The sequence below is a fragment of the Microtus oregoni genome, unplaced genomic scaffold (assembly GCF_018167655.1).
Source record: "Microtus oregoni isolate MIOR12 unplaced genomic scaffold, Mior012 000009F_ref0000495, whole genome shotgun sequence".
NCBI lineage: Eukaryota > Metazoa > Chordata > Mammalia > Rodentia > Cricetidae > Microtus > Microtus oregoni.
Genome location: NW_024543068.1, coordinates 26,614,098 through 26,631,070, shown reverse-complemented (window position 1 = coordinate 26,631,070; position 16,973 = coordinate 26,614,098). Strand labels below are relative to the sequence as shown.

The window sequence follows — 16,973 nt, the reverse complement described above, 5'->3', positions numbered from 1 at the left end:
AAGGACCAGAAAACATTGGCAAATTGTAATGAGTCTTCCTGACTCCATCATCTCTGGCTGAGAACTCAGGCATTATTGAAGTGATGCAGGCAGAAGAGAGTGGCCATCAAGCGTGTGTCCTGCCTCCCTTTCCAGAGTCCAGGGTCACCCCTCTACTCTTCCTCCCTGTCACACTAAATACTGTGAGACTTGAATCACAGAATTGGAAACGTCTGAGTTCATTGTGTGGGGAGTTTAACATAATAGCAAGTCCAGCAGCTCCCAGATCAGGTTGAACACAGGCACAGTGGAATTTCAGTCAATCCCAAAGGAGACCCTTGTAGAGGAGGGGGTTTACAGAGAGTCACAAAACCAGCATAAAGAATAACAGTTCTCACTACTACAGCTTAAATAGGAGGGAGAGAGAGAGAGAGAGAGAGAGAGAGCGCTCCCACCCCGCTGCAGGCAGTCTGAAGGGCTTCAGCTCAGCAATATCCACAGGAGTGTGATTGCAGTGGGTTATAAATAGGCAGGAGCTGACGATCAAGTGTAATTGCATACACTGAGAACAAGTCCAAATAAGCACCGCCAAAGCCCTTCTCAATTTCAGATTTACTCTTCAAATAATTAAATATGTGCAAGACAAAGAAACCAGAAGAAGCTTTTAATGACCTGGAAAAAGGGGCAAATCTACCATCCAAACTTAATCGTGACATTCTGAAAAGAACCCCAAGCACGTTGAAATGGAAGGTAGAGAGTAGAGCTAAATTATAATGTTTGCACAGCTATCAAATTTTAATATTAAAACTTTTTTTTTTTCAAGACAGGGTTTCCCTGTGTAGCCCTGACTGTCCTGGAACTCTCTGTGTCGACCAGGCTGGCCTTAAACTCAAGGATCTACCTGCGTCTGTCTCCTGAGTGCCGGGATTAAAGAAAGGTGTGTGCTACCACCTCTTGGCTGAATAATAAAACTTCCAAAGGCCACAAACCCCTGGGACTCTGGGAGGCAGTGGCGAGTTCTGCTGCCAGGTAGCTTGTTTTCATTCAAGCAGGTGCGCCAAGAACACAGGGTGTTTTAGATCTGTATCAAGGAACACAGCGATGGAAGCCTCCAAAACGCCAGGGAACTTGTCTCAAAGTTGTCCCCGTGGATACGGAAAGGGAAATGCACTGTGTGATGTGACTATAGTCTGAAGGTTTCCAGACAGGCCAACTAAGCCTCAGCTATCTATCTAAACTCAACCTAAGCCAGCCATCAAACCTGAACTAAATTGAAACTATCTATCAAACCAAAGCAAGTGCTCTCTCCTTTCTGACCCAGCTGCTGATAAAAGAAAAAAAGGCTTGGGGAAACACCTCGGCTAACATAACAGACACAAGACACAAAGTGTTTCTGCTCGTGTCATCATGAAATCCACCGCTTTGTATGCTGACTTTTAAAACTGATAAAAAAATTAATTTAAAAAATGAGGACACAGGAAACAGGAAGCAGCACGTTAATCCCGGGTTACTCGCCTGGTCCGGCAAAGAGTAAACACAGCACCCCTCCTTGTGTGAGTGCCCCATGCCTTCACTGCGCACCTGCCAAGTGCGTCACCCAACGAGACCACCAATACTTCAGTGTCTTGAGGAGGCCCTAGTGTTGTTGGGGAGTCATGTGTGTTTAGCTGATGGCGTGTACTGGACACACACACCAGAACCTTCCTATAGTGGTATATCATTTGTATTTTGATAAATAAATCTTGCCTGAAGATCAGAGGCAAAGCTACAGTCACTAGAGGTCAGGTAGTGGTGGCACACACCTTCAGTCCCAGGATCTGGGAGAGTCAGATGGATTTCCCAGGCCACCCTGGGTTACACAAGATAAATACAGAAACAAATCCAGGTGATGGTGGCTCACACCTTTAATCCCAGCCCTAGGGAGTCACACACCTTTAATTCCAGCACTAGAGGGGACGTAAAAAGGGAGGAAAGAGAGGCTTGGTCTGCTTAGTCTGCAGTCACTCAGCAGTGGTAGAGGTAAGACTTCTCTAGTGGCTGCTTTGCTTTTCTGGTTTTCAGGTTGAACCTCAACTTCTGTCTCTGGGTTTTTATTATTCATGCTACACTTTCCCTTAAATCAAGGGTCCATGAGTAACGCCTTTCATATCTCCGAACAGTAATCAACAGGCTCAGGGTAGTACAAACTTTAAGTTATAAATCCAGACAGATCAACTAAATCTAATCTAAAAGGAAATGTTCTATAAGTAAATGCATGAGAATGCACACACATATAATAAAAGTTATGTCCACTTAAGGTGTTTATTTGTATTCAAAAGGTAAATTAAAGCATCTTGCTGTGGAACAATCTTTGCACACTGTAAATATGAGGAAGACAATGGATCCTAATGTATCCAAAAACTAATTTTGTGAACTACTATAGTTTACAATAAACATGAATAAGTTGCACCAGTACAATGAGACAAGGAGAATGACTGTCACATGACACACAATATGTATTTGCTAAATTAATGAACTGATGAAAGTATTACGATTTATCATGTTACTTTTTCTATTTATTATCAAGCTTCTAGTCCTTATAATCCCTCACCCTCAGATGGCGGTGGTCCCAGAGACTGGCCCTGGGGCCTCACATATACCAGGCAAGCATGCTACCATCCGAGTTATATCCCCAGTCTGTAACTTTCTCTATAGACTTCTAATAAGAAAGACAGTTGACATTTTTTTAAAAAAAAATCAACTTAGGACAGGTATGGTGGCTCATCCCTTTCATCCCAGTATTTGGGAGACAGAAGCAGGAAGATCTTTGTGAGTTTGAGGCCAGCCTGGTCTATATAACCAGTTCTGGGCCAGCCAGGGCTACAGACGGAGATTCTGTCTCAAAAAAATAAACAACAAACAAAAAAAAACCAAACGAACTAAAAACAATGACAACAAAAACCTGTAAAAAGTTTTGCTGCCCAGGCCTAATAATCTGAGTTTGATCCCCAGGTCCAAAATGGTAGAAAGAACCTGCTACCATGAGTTGTCTACTGACTCTCTCTCTCTCTCTCTCTCTCTCTCTCTCTCTCTCTCTCTCACACACACACACACACACACACACACACACACACACAGAATAAATAAAAATGCAAAAGAAGTAGAATAACTACAGTTAACAACGATAACAGAATATTTCAAAAAAGATAATGGAAAGGATTTGTAATGTTCCTAACACAGGACACGTCAGTCATTGGACCTGATCATGATGTATAGCGCACGTGTATCGAAATTCCACATTCTGTCCCATCAGTACACACAGCTACCACGTGTCATGTCTACTGAATCTTTAACACTTACACCTTAACAATGTCTGATCCCTACTCAGTGTATCATGGAGGTGATACACAGAAAGGCTCCAGTAAACTCTGAGAAATGTATTGCTTTACAACTTAAAATTACAAACCATGAGACGTCTTCACAGCATATGGCCAAGTTTATATGATCACCCCAGGAGAATAATTCAGTTTCATAAAAATGCAAATCTAACAGTAGTGCATTAATTCGTGCCCACTCTGTCTCTCCAGACAGTCATCAGGGACCTCCCACATGAAATCAATATGCAGACATCTATTTAACTTTATCACCGGCTCACTGAGTAAATATCACACTCTAGACCACTTAGGTGAGCGTTACTCAGGCAAATAGCAAATGTAAAAAGCAGGCTGGTGGTGTCAAGCCATTAACAAATCAATCGATAACTGTCCCCTGGTTTTGGCCTAACATCTGCAGAGCAAATTATTAGCCAGCTGTTGCGGTGGAATCTGGGTGCAGCGGGGATCCCCTCTTCCTCTAAGAGAGGCTCTTGGGGAGACCATCAGTCAAAGACAAGTGTGCTTCCTGAAACAAACTCCTTTATCACCAAAAAGCCTAAAACCTCCGAGGACCACATTGGGAGACGGTACTGTTTTCCACCACGCCTAAATCCCAGGCAGTACTCAAAACCCTGGAGTGCACGAAATAACACACATGGAGTAAATGGTTCAATCTTCCACACCGCTATTCTTACTGCCTTTGCAATGAGTCTTTTTAACATTTTCTAGGAACTACACATAGTCACAGACATCTAATCTTCCTCAAGTGACCAAGAGTGGCCCAACTTTCTGCAATGAATTCAACTTCTTTTTCGTTAAGCGCGATATGAGCTGTTTGATCTCACATCCATGACGTCAAGCCCCCAATGTCATTTTTTTTTTAACATTAATTTCAGGGTTAGTGCTATACCTGTCTCCTTCACACGACACATAGCCAAGATCTTCTACTACACCTTGGGTCACTTAGTGGCCTTGTCAGTTGAAAGACGGTGAACAGGAAATAAAGAGAGGAAGTCCAGCTGCTTGAATCAAGGTCATGACTGCTTCCTCAAGTTATAGCACAGGACAAATCCCGTGAACAGAGTGTCACAATTATCAGCACAGCTCAGAAGTCCCGCCTCTTTCATTTTGCTGGGTCCAGAAGCAACAGTGAAAGACTCTACACAGAGTGTCCTAAGTGAGGCTACTGATCATGACTGGGAGAACTGAAGGCGTTCTTAGATTGGAACAGACCAAATGTCTGTCTCGCTGCTAAGGGGTGGGAGGAAGGGGAACCTCTCTCCTCTTTCTCTTGCCTGTGACGTGATCTAGGGGGAAAATATGAGCATTTGTTGTCAGATGTGGAAGTTAATATTGGCTTTCACACACACGCATGCCAGCCTGCGCTGTGTCTACTTTCCTGTCTTCCTGGATGGAAGGTTTAGTCTCCGCCTCAAAATGGCCCTCACAAGAAACAGGTTTTTAAAAGTCAGGCTAGAGACCTGCTTTTCCTGTGAAGGACAGCTTTTCTTCCTCCCTTTTTCTTCCTTTCCATGGCAACCTTGCCCCTCCCTTCTCTGTCCCGATGATAAATGTGGATTCAACGAAATGACCCACAAAGAACATGAAAAAATCTACCCATAATGCTCAGCACAGACCCTTATCACAGGAACAAACTGCATGTCCCTGGTTAACGGCCAGGCTGCAAGAGACAAGTTGCAACACACCTGTGGCTTGTCACCAGCCCCAGCACCCTGACAGAAAACCACGTCCCACTTCCCACAAACTGCTGTCCCCCAGGTCTTACCCTGCCCAAGAGGTTGTCCTGAAGTAGTGTCTGTTGCAGCACCGGGGCCACATCCTCCAAGCTCAGGACATGGCAGAGGTCAGTGAGCTCCTCTTGACCCAGAGACCCAGTTCCCAGGGTGTCAAAACTGTCAAACAGCTCCTTGAGTCGGGCCTCGTGCTGGTCCTGCTCCACCTCATCCATCCCATAGCCCACAGCGCTCACCTGTGCGGGACAGAAAGGAGTACAGGTTGGGGCAGGTCACTTCTGGACACATGCATCTCTTCCATCCCCATCAGCCACTCGGGACACTGCAGCAGGGCCCTCCTGGCCAATGGTACTCCCACACACATTAGCACCAGGGGCAAATCTGCAATGTTACAACAGAAGGAGTTAGGCACGGAGAATCTCAGCTGCTGTCAGATCACGGCCTGCCTATCAAACTCGGACCCAGGAGGGTTTCTCCCCTATCAGCCCGGAGGACTCAAGAAAGTGAAAGGCTACTTCTACCTGACAGTCAGGTCAGGTGAGATCATTGTCAGTACCAAGTCACTGCAAGGTCAGAGCTGCCAGACAAGTCAGCAAGCTCCAGACAACCTGCCCCATGCTGGGACCTGAGGGGTGAGCCAGCTGACTATTTCCACCTCATTCAGCCGAGGTTCTCCCACATCACAGCGACAACAGAGGCACTGGCTTAGCCACCCCGATTTACAGGGGACCAGAGCCTTTTACTCAAAAAGCAACTCAATTAGCCTTGCTGGTGCAATTACATGCAGTATGACAGGAAGTATTCCCCGAGGCTCTCTGTAATCCCAGGGTGCTCTAGGTAAATCTTCGTTGCCAAGAGAAAGAGCAAAACACCACTCCAACCTTTCCCGTGGAGAGGTCCTGAGGAGCCACCAGCTGTTTCTGAGAATTGAACAGCATCCCTGAACTCCACCACTTCCAGCAACTGGGCTTCATTCCTGGCAGCCCTGTTCCTACAGCTCTGATCCCCCTGCCCTCAGACTAGTTCCCGGGCTTCCACCATCCCTAGGAGCAGTAAAAACCTGAAGCCATCAAAAACTCAGAGTCATCTTCTGCTAAAACTAAAACCACACAATTCCAGGTATTTTACTTTAATCATAAGATGTTTCATAGGCCAGATGTGGTGGTGCATGTCTTTAAACCCAGCACTTGGGAGGCAGGGGCTGGGGGATGGTTGGATTCAAGGCCTAGTTTACAGACGCCAGGATAGCCAGGGCTACACAGAGAAACCCTGTTTCAATAAACCGGGGGGGGGGGGGGGTTGAGGTGGGGGAGGATAAGATGTTTCTTTCCCTTCGCATACTATAATCAATTTTTTAGTGTGCTGGATCCGGCCCAAATCCTGCGCACCTGGAAGAAACTTCATGATGCAATCAGTGGGTGTCAGACATAAGACATCCCCTTGGGAGGGTGACCTCAGCCATTTGCAATCAGGCTTTCAGCCAGCCCCTTTACTACAGAACACAGCACCTTCCACCAGGGCCTAGGGGTGCAGCTCCGTAGTACACCATGTATGCATGTGCGCAAGGCCCTGAGTTCAATCCCCAAAGAGCACTGATAGTAACAGCAGCACCTTTAACTCAACAAAGCCCTGAGTCAGAACTCAAAGGGCGGCTCTCAGTAACACAGAGACCGGGTAATTTAAGCTGCTACACATAGCTAGGACCCAAGGCAATGGAGCTTTCTGAAGCAATTCAGCGGTGCTCTGGGATGTTAGCTTTCTTTCCACAGACAACTGTCCAAAATATGACAAGGTCGGACAAAGCCATGACCTCCACAGCTAGGTGACCTCAGATGGGCTGGAATGACGCTGCCACACAGCTAGCTCACTGTTAAAGAGGGCCATTTCCGAAAGCAGCATGGCAGGGTGTGGGTCCGGGCTCCTGGGCTTGGGAAGGTCTCCCCCAACAGCAGCTTACTCCTGAGGTGCAGCGGGCTCTGGCTGCCTTCCCAGGGTTGGTCTGCTGGGTTAACTAATCAGTATGTAAATGTTTTCAAAATATGTTGGGAGTGCTACATAAACAGCAGAGCTTCAGAAAAGAAACAGGAAGGTGTTAAACCAAGCCACAAAAGGAAGGCGCTCTGGCTAATGCAATTCACCAAAGCGGGCCAGTTAATTGTCAACTAAGACCTGCTGGGAACCCCCACAGGCTCTGGGATTTTCACAGCCCGAAGGCTCATTCTCATCAGTCCTCTGGGTTGTAATCTGACCGACTTTAGAAAAGCCAGCCAAGTCGACTTTCACGTGATTTCTGCAGGCGTGTGTATAAACTCAAAATTGAAAGCCTCCCAACAGTCCCCTCTTCAACATCATCTTCAAGGGTTAGTGATCTGTCTGTCAATCTGCCAATGGAAGGGAGCGAAACTCACCATGTGCAGACAAGGCCCAGCCCTACCTGCTGCTTTGAGCCTGGTTAGCAAGCATGTCTGATTTCAGGAGGCCATTGGATTTTCACTAGATCAAACTTCCTTCATTTGAAAGAAGCTTTTCTTTCTTATCCCTGAACTTCAGCTCCCAGGTTCCCCAGACAGCGAGCATAAAGCTTAGGAGAACGTTCTTCCGACTGAAATTGAGGGTGGGTGTGGGAAGTAAGGGGTGAATGGGGGTGGGGGTGGGAGGTGAGGGGTGAATGGGGGTGGGTTGGGATGTGAGGGTGGGGCGGAAGGTGAGGGGTATGTGAGGGTGGGGTGGGAGGTAAAGGGTATGTGTGCATGGGGGTGAGGTGATGTGGGAGAAGGGAGGCTCCACCCCAGTGGGACAAGTGCTCCAGCTGCAGCATCCAGGAGATGTCATACACGGTGACAAGCTGTCAGTTCTCATCTGGCACCAAATGCATTTTTGCTGGTGATACAATCCTCCAAATGTTCATCTGTAATTTCCCGTGCAAGAATTTTTCCCCTCCCCACTTGTCAAGAAGAACGCAAGCGTAGGGGCCACGATTTCTACTTCATCATTGTCTTTCCTTCCCCCGCAAAATAACAATCCATCCTTTTGGCTGAGGGACTCAGTAAATGGGCTGACCTCATGTTATGGAGATTCCAGGGAAGGAAACTTACCCCCTGCGGGAGATGCCAAAATCAGCACGGACTGTTTCTGCACTGCCTTCTTTCACACACGTTATCTCCATCTCCCCCTTCCCCAGGGCACTTTCAGTGTTAGGCACAACCAAGAAGAAATACTACCAAACCGCAGCGACGTCACCAAAAGTAAAATTTGGTGCATTGGAGATGATGCCAAAGGAGTCACAAACTACAGCTGCATTTTGTGGTGAAGAGACAGAACTTGGGAGGAGGATCTGTGCTGAAACACTTCTCAAGTCCCCTCGTTTAGACAATGAGAATAACAACAGCCATCTGGAAGGGTTATTCTAGAACTAAGTAGGGCAAGCTAGTGGAAGTGGCTAGGTTCAGAGAAACCGGTCCAGGAGAGGCAACTGAAAATCAGGCAAGAAAATACCTGAGGCCTGGAAAGGAAGTGTGAGCTCAGGAGAGTAACTCAAGTCAGTCAGAAAGACGTCTGTCTTCAGAGCAGCCAAACTTGGAATGCCAGTGAGCAGTGGCTAAGAATGGGCCATCGATGTCACCCACAGGAACATCACTATATTAGTAAGTGATGACAGTAATAGACAATGCTTGGCTCCCTGAGCCTAAAACGGCAGATTACTGACAAATTTAACATCATGTAACTGCAGAAAGGCCAAGGCAGAGATGGGACCTCAGAAGGCATCACTAGTAAGTTGTGGCCAGCATTTACAGTGAGCATGGCCTATGCCGAGTACTTTGCGATTCATATAATTTAATCCTCCTAGTTCAGGAACACAGAGAGTAGTATCACTTCCGCATTTCAAATGTGCAAACTGGGCCTTGGCAAAATTAGGCAACCTGTTCAAGGCCACAGCATTACACTGGAGTGAAGCACAATTAATAAAAACTCAAAGGCAGATATTGGGGTTCAACCTGAAGGTCAGAAAAGCAAAACAGCTAGTCACCGGCTCTTACCTCAACCTCAGTCTGAAATGGCGATCCTGCCTCCAGGAATCTCAGAATGAGATGGTGAGCTGTCTCCTTCCGTTTTATATTCTTCTCTAGGGCTGGGATTAAAGGCATGCACCGCCCTGTTTCTGTGGCAAACTAGTGTGGCTACTGGGATTAAAGGTGTGTGTCACCACTGCCTGCCTGGTCTGTAAGGCTGACCAGTGGGGCTGTTTTACTCTCTGATCCTCAGGCAAGCTTTATTGACTAAAATACAAATGAAATGCCTCTACAGTGGAGGAGGAGCTATGTTTTGACTTAGAGCGTGACCATTATTACCCCTCAATCTGATACCTGCACAGCGGAAGCAACAGTGAAGGAATGACTGAATGGCATCCCTTTATGTGGCGGCAGGCAGGACAGAACTGAGAGAGCCTTGGATAGTCTTAGGCCACACTCTTCCAAACTGGAATGGGCAGAGGTGGGGGAATCCCCGCCCACCTCCATCTACTGATCAAATGAGTACAGCCTATATATCCCTAGGAATGCACAGATACCATAGGCACTCTCTCTTTTTCTGAAGCAGTGCTGGCTTTGAAGCTGAGAAGAAATACATTCTTATGTTAAGGTGACCGTGACCTTCAGTAATGGATACAGCTCGGGACTCACACATCATTCTGGGACTTTCCCTAAAATGAATACTCAGTGTCTAATCTGGGAAGTCAGTGCTTTCCAGGCCCAGCAGACACACGTCAGCAGCAGCGTTTCCTGCTGCAGCAGGAAACTTACAAAGTAAGTTTAGAATAGTAAATACTCCCCGAAGTTGCAAAGAACAGCTCTAGTTCAATGAAGACAGCCATAAACCTTGGTAAAGCTTCACCGAGGACCCTCCCAATCAGCCAGCCAGAAGCCTTTATGTCTTCTTAGGAATAAAGGGGCCAGGGTGGGCAATATGCGGATGCTCTAACTAGGGATAGTTGAATAAAATGTGGATGCATAGAGCGAGCAATCCAAACACTTATTACCCAATAACCATCCACATTGACAATGACTGGGAGCATCCTACTCACAAAGAGCCCTAAACAAGGCGAGGGCTGGGCGGTGGTGGTGCACGCCTTTAATCCCAGCACTTGGGAGGAGAGGCAGGCAGATCTCTGTGAGTTAGGGACCAGCCTGGTCTACAAGAGCTAGTTCCATGCCGGGCGGTGGTGGCGCACGCCTTTAATCCCAGCAGTTGGGAGGCAGAGGCAGGAGGATCTCTGTGAGTTCAAGACCAGCCTGGTCTACAGAGCTAGTTCCAGGACAGGCTCCAAAACCACAGAGAAACCCTGTCTAGAAAAACAAAAACAAACAAACAAACAAAAAAAAAACAAGGCGAGGGTCACATGGCCAGGCCACAGACTCTGGCAGAGACAGCTATCGCAGATATGTGCCACACGCCACTCACTACTCGGCACCCCGCCGCCCCACCCTGCCGATGACAACGGTGCCAACCGGGACTTCAAAAAAAAAAAAAAAAGGTGGAGGTGGGTTTGAAGTAATGAAGTGTCTCACAGAAGGTCAGCATATAAACTTTCCCATACCAGGTTATAGCAAGGAGCTTGTAAGAGGGATGCCCAGCCAAGGAGGGTGTCCATTCTGGGCTGGAAGGAGTGAAAAGGGGATAAAATCTGGCGAGTGAAAACCAAATCATAAATAAGCACAAAACCAGAGTCCCTAACCCAGGCCTTTTATTTCCCTTCCAGATGGCCAGCAGCTGAACGGCTCTGCGGAATGTCTGCGCGCCCCTCTAGGTTCAGCCTCTTTCCTTTCGAGAGTACCATAATAGATGCTTTCGGACCTGTGTTCAGACACAGCTGTTGGGGGTCCACAGCCCAGGCAGTGACCACCAAGTCACTCTTTTCGTTACTTCGGGGTTGCAATGATGAACACAGACAAACCCCGCCTGCTAAGGCTTTTCATGTGCACCTTTATTAGACCCCAATAATGCCCATGAGCAAATTAAAGTGTTCCTTTTTTCTTTCCTCTCTTCCACAAGCGTTTTTTACCAGCTGAAAAGATTTTCCAGGTTTAATCCTGTACCAATTTTAGTGTAAAGGGAAATAATAAGGAGAATACTCAAGTGCGGGACCAGCTCCAGGGTAAGCAGCGGCTCCCACTTTTACCTAAATCACTTCTTCAAAGCACTGCTTGCTGCTCAGCCGCGAACTGCCAAAGGCTCCTCCCTTAAAGGTGGAAACCACACGCAGTACAGCATCACCAGGAACACAATGAGGTAGAGAGAAATGACAGCATGCCACTGAACAGAGGAAATTCACATTCAAATGAACTCGAAAGCTCGCTTTGCTAACCATATCCTAACATGCAATTGTGCTAAGGGCACCCTGTTAGCATTTATTCTCAGCCTAAACACACTTTAGCATTTTACTGTCCTGAACCCAGGCTTTTGTAACACCTAATAGCAGGTGGATTACCTAATCAGTTAAGGAGAAACAGCTTTGCACAACACAGATCCTGTAACCTACAATCAACCACTACAGCAAACTATAGGAGCCAAAAAAAAGTTGTTTGTTACTTTCTTTTCTAAAAATGAAAGCCTGAAACAGATTTCAATTTTCCCTTTTTCTTTCTTTCTTTCTTTCTTTCTTTCTTTCTTTTTGGAGGAGTTGGTTTTGCTTTTTTGGGTTTTTGTTTGTTTATTGAAATAGGGTTTCTCTGTAGCTTTGGAGCCTGCCCTGGAACTCGCTCTTGTAGACCAGGCTGGTCTCAAACTCAGAGATCCGCCTGCCTCTGCCTCCTGAGTGCTGGGATTAAAGGCGTGCGCCACCACCACCATCCAGCTCAGCTTTCATTTCTTGAGCTGTATTCGCATAAGTTCATTTAGGGTGGCTGAAGCTATGAACTCCCTAAGGCATGTGTGGAGAAGGGCTGTCCATGCACCTACACATGGTATTTCACCAGCTGGGCTGGGGTATTAATATATAGATGCTTCTTGCCCTTTCCGTGCAGAGTGAGAGTCTAATTGCTTACGCAAACTGCGGTAAAGAAGCAAGCTAATTGCTGATGAAGTTTCTCGTTTGCATAAATCCATAATGTTTTAAATTATCTTCTTTGTAAAAATAATTGGATAAGTACATCTTTTTGCGAGGTTCAGTGAGCTACCCCACAAGCCTCTGGCCAACAGATGCAAGATCAATAGCCAGAGTTCAAACTGCATTATTTATGGCTTACAAATGAGATGGCATCTATAAAAGTAAGCCTTCTGTCCGGCTCTGGTGACACCTGCCAAGCCTCTAGCAGTGGAAGACTCAGAAAATGTATTTTCATTATCAACATAAAATGGATGTTTCAAGACCAGTGAAACGTTAGTTTAGAAAGTCATTTACAGTGACATTTAAAACAATTTATATGAACAACATTTGACTCATGATAAGAACACTGCCTATTAAATGAAGATTGGCTGTTCAGAATTCAGTGGAGCCCTGTTCTTGTCCTGTGAGTTGACATCTTTTGATGTGAAGGACTGTTACATATCTAAAATGAAAAAAGAACTGTGACATTCTGAGCAAGCACCTATTAAAATGACTGTGACATTTCAACGAGAGGACCACATACAGGGTGACTCCTCTTCTTTGCCCCAGTATCTGTGTTGGCCTTTGCTAAGGGCAATCCATTAGCTTTCTCAATGCTGCAGTTCGGAAGGCCTCTCTCTAAAGCACCAGAGAGCTGAGAAAATAAACAGGCTGCCAATAGCTCCTCTCCCCAGAGGTTCTCATCACCTCCCTATGAACACCAACCACAGACGAAGAGACCACACAAACTCCTCTCTCAGCCTGCCTGTAATGTCACCGGCAAACAGTCGGGGTATTTCACAGCTACTTTCAGTTCCACAGCGAGACATACTAATATTCCAGACCAGCTTCCAACAGCCTATGCTACCACTGGAGAAGACATTAGAATTAGGCACACCGATACCCCCCAAATATTTTCTTGTGGTTTGTTAGGCCTCAGGAAGCATGCGAACAGATAAATTTATGCCAACATGATATATCTGAGAGAAGCCGAATGAGAAATAGTTCGTGGTCTCAGGAGCTTAGCTCGGGTGCTAAGGTGAGGTTGAGAGGGGCGCCCTAAAAGCTACCGTGGCCGGCACGTAGACAACGGCACAGCCGGTACTGGTTGAGCTGCACGGAAAGCCTTCTCAAGACTTCCTCAACGACTGGAGAGGGGGGTTTCCCGGTAAGGGACGTCGAGGCCGGCTCATAATAGTTGTATGGAAACACGATCTCTGGCAGGTCACTATTCCCAGTACTAGTCCCCTTTCATTTGCACCCTAGGGTCTGTCAGGGCTGAGGCTGGGAACATCACCCCTTGCAGTCTCTCTGTTTCACCGAGAGCTTTTAGCGGAGGATGCTTTCCAACAGTTATCTTTTTCGGGGGAAGTGGGGGTGGTACTGCAGTGCCGACCCGAGCCTCGGATACTTCTTCCGCACCTACACCCACTCCTCACTCCATTCCACACTCCTCTGCTCTGGCGATCGAGTTTTCAGAACAAGTGTCAAAATGTATTGTCCCCCTTTCCGGCTAGCTGCACCCAAAAGTCTCTACCTGCACGGATCCCACGCACCTTCTGAAATCTCCACTTTTAGGACTCCAAACAGCCCTGCGTTCCCGGGAGGCGCAGGCCGACACCCAGGGGCTCCCCACACAGGCTTCTGGATCTCGGGGCTGCCTGGGTGGCCTCGACCCACAGAACAAGAACCCTTTCTGCTTGCTCCCGGTCCTGCCGGATGCTGGAGAGAGGCACAGTAACAGCTTTCAGCTCCGGACTCCTCAGGTCTGGGAGGCGGAGGTGTGGCGGGAGGGCGGGCCAGTCCAGGTCCCTAGCAACCCGCGCGGCGTCCCCGCTCCACCTGCCCACCCACGGTCGCGGAGCTCACACGCCAAGACCGGTGGTCCGGCGCCGCCGGCCTCGCCTACCTTCCGTCGGCCTCTGGGGAGCGCCCGCGCCAGCTGCCTCCGGAGCTCTGCAAGGAAAGGGCGCTTTGTTAGAGCCCCGCTAGCGCCGCGACACCGAGCAGCCCGCGCCGCCGAGCCGGGCACGCGTCCTTCCAGAGGACGCGACTGGGGACCCGCGCGGGCGTCATTTCCATCTGTAAGGGGCCAGCGCTCACAAAAGCACGCCGGCGCATCCCCCGCCCCCGCCGGCGCCGCGGCCCCTCCCCCGCCCCCGCCGCCACCCTCCGGCGATAGCGCCCCTCCCGGACCGCCACCGCGTGCTAGATCCCGGGGTCTGCGGGTCAGCGCGGCGCGGGACGCTCGGGGTCCCCAGCAGACGGCGCACGGGCTGCCAAGGCCTCGCGATCTCCCAGGTCGCTAGATTCCCGGGGGTCCCCAGCTTGTCGCTCACCGCGTCCCGGGGCTCAGGCACCCCGCGTCACAGCACAGACCATGACCTCCGGGCTCTTGAGCTCCGCCGGGCGGCACGGGTCGGCCGCGCCCAGCGCGCTCGCTCCCGGCTCAGCTGCCGCCACCGGGAGATCGGGCCGCGGGGGAGGAAGAGCCGGGCCGCGCAGGGAGGAGTCAAGGGGACGCCGGCCAGGGCGCGGCTCCTCCTCCTGCCCCGGCCGAGGGAGGAGCGGGTGGCGGTTGTAAGCCGGCGGGAGCGAGCCCCCGCCTAGGAGATTTGAACTTGAGAACGCCCTGGCTCTGCGTGTGGGTTCGGCGTCCCGAGGTCACCTCGGTGCACCAGCTGGCACTGCCACCACGCGGTCCTTTGCCCGTCGCCTCATTTTCCTCTCAAAGGCATCCGCTAGCACCTGGTGGCTTGGCGCAGGGCCCACAATGACTCTGGAGAGTGAAGACCCCAGCCTGACCTAAAGTGAAGTTCGGGTGCCTCTGTAACCTACAGGCGACCCTGGAATTCCCAACCCTGGAGAGTCTTTTGAAGGTCACGGGAAAGGGTCCCAAAGAGCAAAGAACCCTGTAGAGCGCTGAACCCTCTGGACCTCTTAGAACCACTTCTAAATACATCAGTAGCTGCCCACCTCATCCTCATAGGTGCCCTGTCCCTTGTCTAACCTCTGATGGTGCAGTCAATCCTTTGTCACAGGGTGGCAAATCCAGGTTAGAGGTGGAGGGAGCTATAGGCGGAGGCAATACCTTTCCCGGGATCCAAGAGTGGCCCTTGTGGAAGAAAGGATCTGCCCAAATTATTACACTCTCAAGTTATTTCCACAAGAATGTGGGACAAATTCTAGGGGACAGAAAGGAAACTGGCAAGTTCAGGCTTCTGGAAACAGATGTGACCTGTTCCTCATGACAAGCACCCTGAGGAGACAGACACACAGCTTTTTAAAAGCCAGGAGGCTGGAAGCCCCAAGGAGGCAGACAGATGCCTTAGCGTTTTTTTCAAAGCAGGAAGCTGGAAGTGCCGGAAACCAGAGCTTCATACAGAAAGCCCTTAACAGACCTAGGATTCAGAACAGCTCATCTGCCGCAGAACTGCCTAGAACTTAAATGCTCACAACCCAGAACCCGGGAAACCGGTGAGATTTTAGTGGAGCCCCAGGCCGAGCATGGCCTAGTTCCTTATTTTCTGCTTATATTGTGCTACAGTTCTGCAGAGTTAAGAAAATTGAATGAAGCGTTTAGAGACTCTCCATGATTTCTTACATGAATCCACAGTTGTCTCAAAACTTAGGAGACACATATAACAAAGCCAGTTATCTGAAAAATCCAAATCTCTGCTACAGTGCATCTAGGGAATAGGAAAGGGGAGCTCCTCCTCGTAGCCATCCCTTTTAGCATACAGAAACTTACAAACACAGCTATTCAGTTGGTCAACACAACTCATCAACCTACTACCCAGATACTTACAGAGATGTCATGAACAAGAGAATGAATCAGCTCACTGAACACTCAAACAACCAGCAGCCTCAGCAGTGAAGGATGAAGAGGCAGCTTCCTTGTTTCGACCAACCTCTGCCAGGGCAGATCCATAGTGCTGGTTATCTCTCCTTATTTCACCACCAAGAATCCTTGAGAAGGAGATAGTGCCTTAGATCAAAGCAGGGGTCCTTGGGGCAGGCGCTCTCAGAGGCGGTGTTCGCTCCTTGCGGAGGAAGCACAGATTGCTAGGCATGGTGTAACCAGAAAAACACAAGATTGGTTTTTTGAAAGGATGCGCTAGGGTGGAGTCAGTGTTGGGATTGCCTCCAGCCTTGCCACAGAGGAGGGGACAGCATGGAGCCAGGCAGTTGCTGCTGGGTGGTACAGGGTTCTTGAGAGCACGTGTGAGGCAGATTCTTTAAGATCCTGTGCCCAGGGTGGGTGATTAGTCTTAGAAAAAACCAAAAGCTTCACTTAGAACCAGCCTATCGCTTGGCCTTAAATAGTTTTCATTCTACTTATAAGAAAAAAGTGATGTGAACGTTTGCCTGGAGGTAATGGCGCTGTACTGGCCTGCCCGTGGGGGTCCTGACAGGATGGAGGTAATGGCCACTGTTAGTATTCAGGCATCTGTACAGGCCTGACCGTGGGGTCCTGACAGGATATGTCCTCAGCTGCATCCCCTAGAGCACCACCTGTGCACATTAGCTCCATTCCCTTTTAAAAGGGCCCTGCCCACCTCCTGTTCTCTCTCCCTCTCCCTCTGCCTCTCCTCCCTCTCCCTCTCCCTCCCTCCCTCTTTCTTTTCTACCCCTCTTGTCCCCAGGGACTGGTCTCTGCCCTCTTCTCTGCCCCTTCTATTTCCCCTTCCAATAAACCTCCCCTGTGAGCCTGTGAGCCTGTGAGCACTTTTATTTGTCGTAGTTCATCTGCCTTTGATTTTGATCTTTATTTTGCAGAACCTTGTTAATGAAGCCTGGCACCTT

The 16,973-nt window shown here is 48.8% G+C and overlaps 1 protein-coding gene across 14 annotated transcripts in view; it reads right to left on the bottom strand.

The window, feature by feature from the left end:
* Nucleotides 1-14,723, bottom strand: part of Nin (ninein) — a 97,543-nt gene extending 82,820 nt beyond the window's left edge. For 10 of the 14 annotated variants that reach the window (XM_041658094.1, XM_041658093.1, XM_041658101.1 and 7 more), the window contains exons 1-2: nucleotides 14,077-14,123; nucleotides 5,119-5,322 (exon numbers count right to left, since the gene is read on the bottom strand). In XM_041658094.1, coding sequence (XP_041514028.1) covers nucleotides 5,119-5,301 — 183 coding nt within the window. In that variant the 5' untranslated portion in view covers nucleotides 5,302-5,322; nucleotides 14,077-14,123. Of the gene's footprint in view, nucleotides 1-5,118; nucleotides 5,323-13,723; nucleotides 14,035-14,076; nucleotides 14,287-14,506 lie in introns of those variants that run through there. The other 4 variants (XM_041658097.1, XM_041658099.1, XM_041658098.1 and 1 more) reach the window with 4 other exon arrangements.
* Between the last annotated feature and the right edge of the window lie 2,250 nt (nucleotides 14,724-16,973).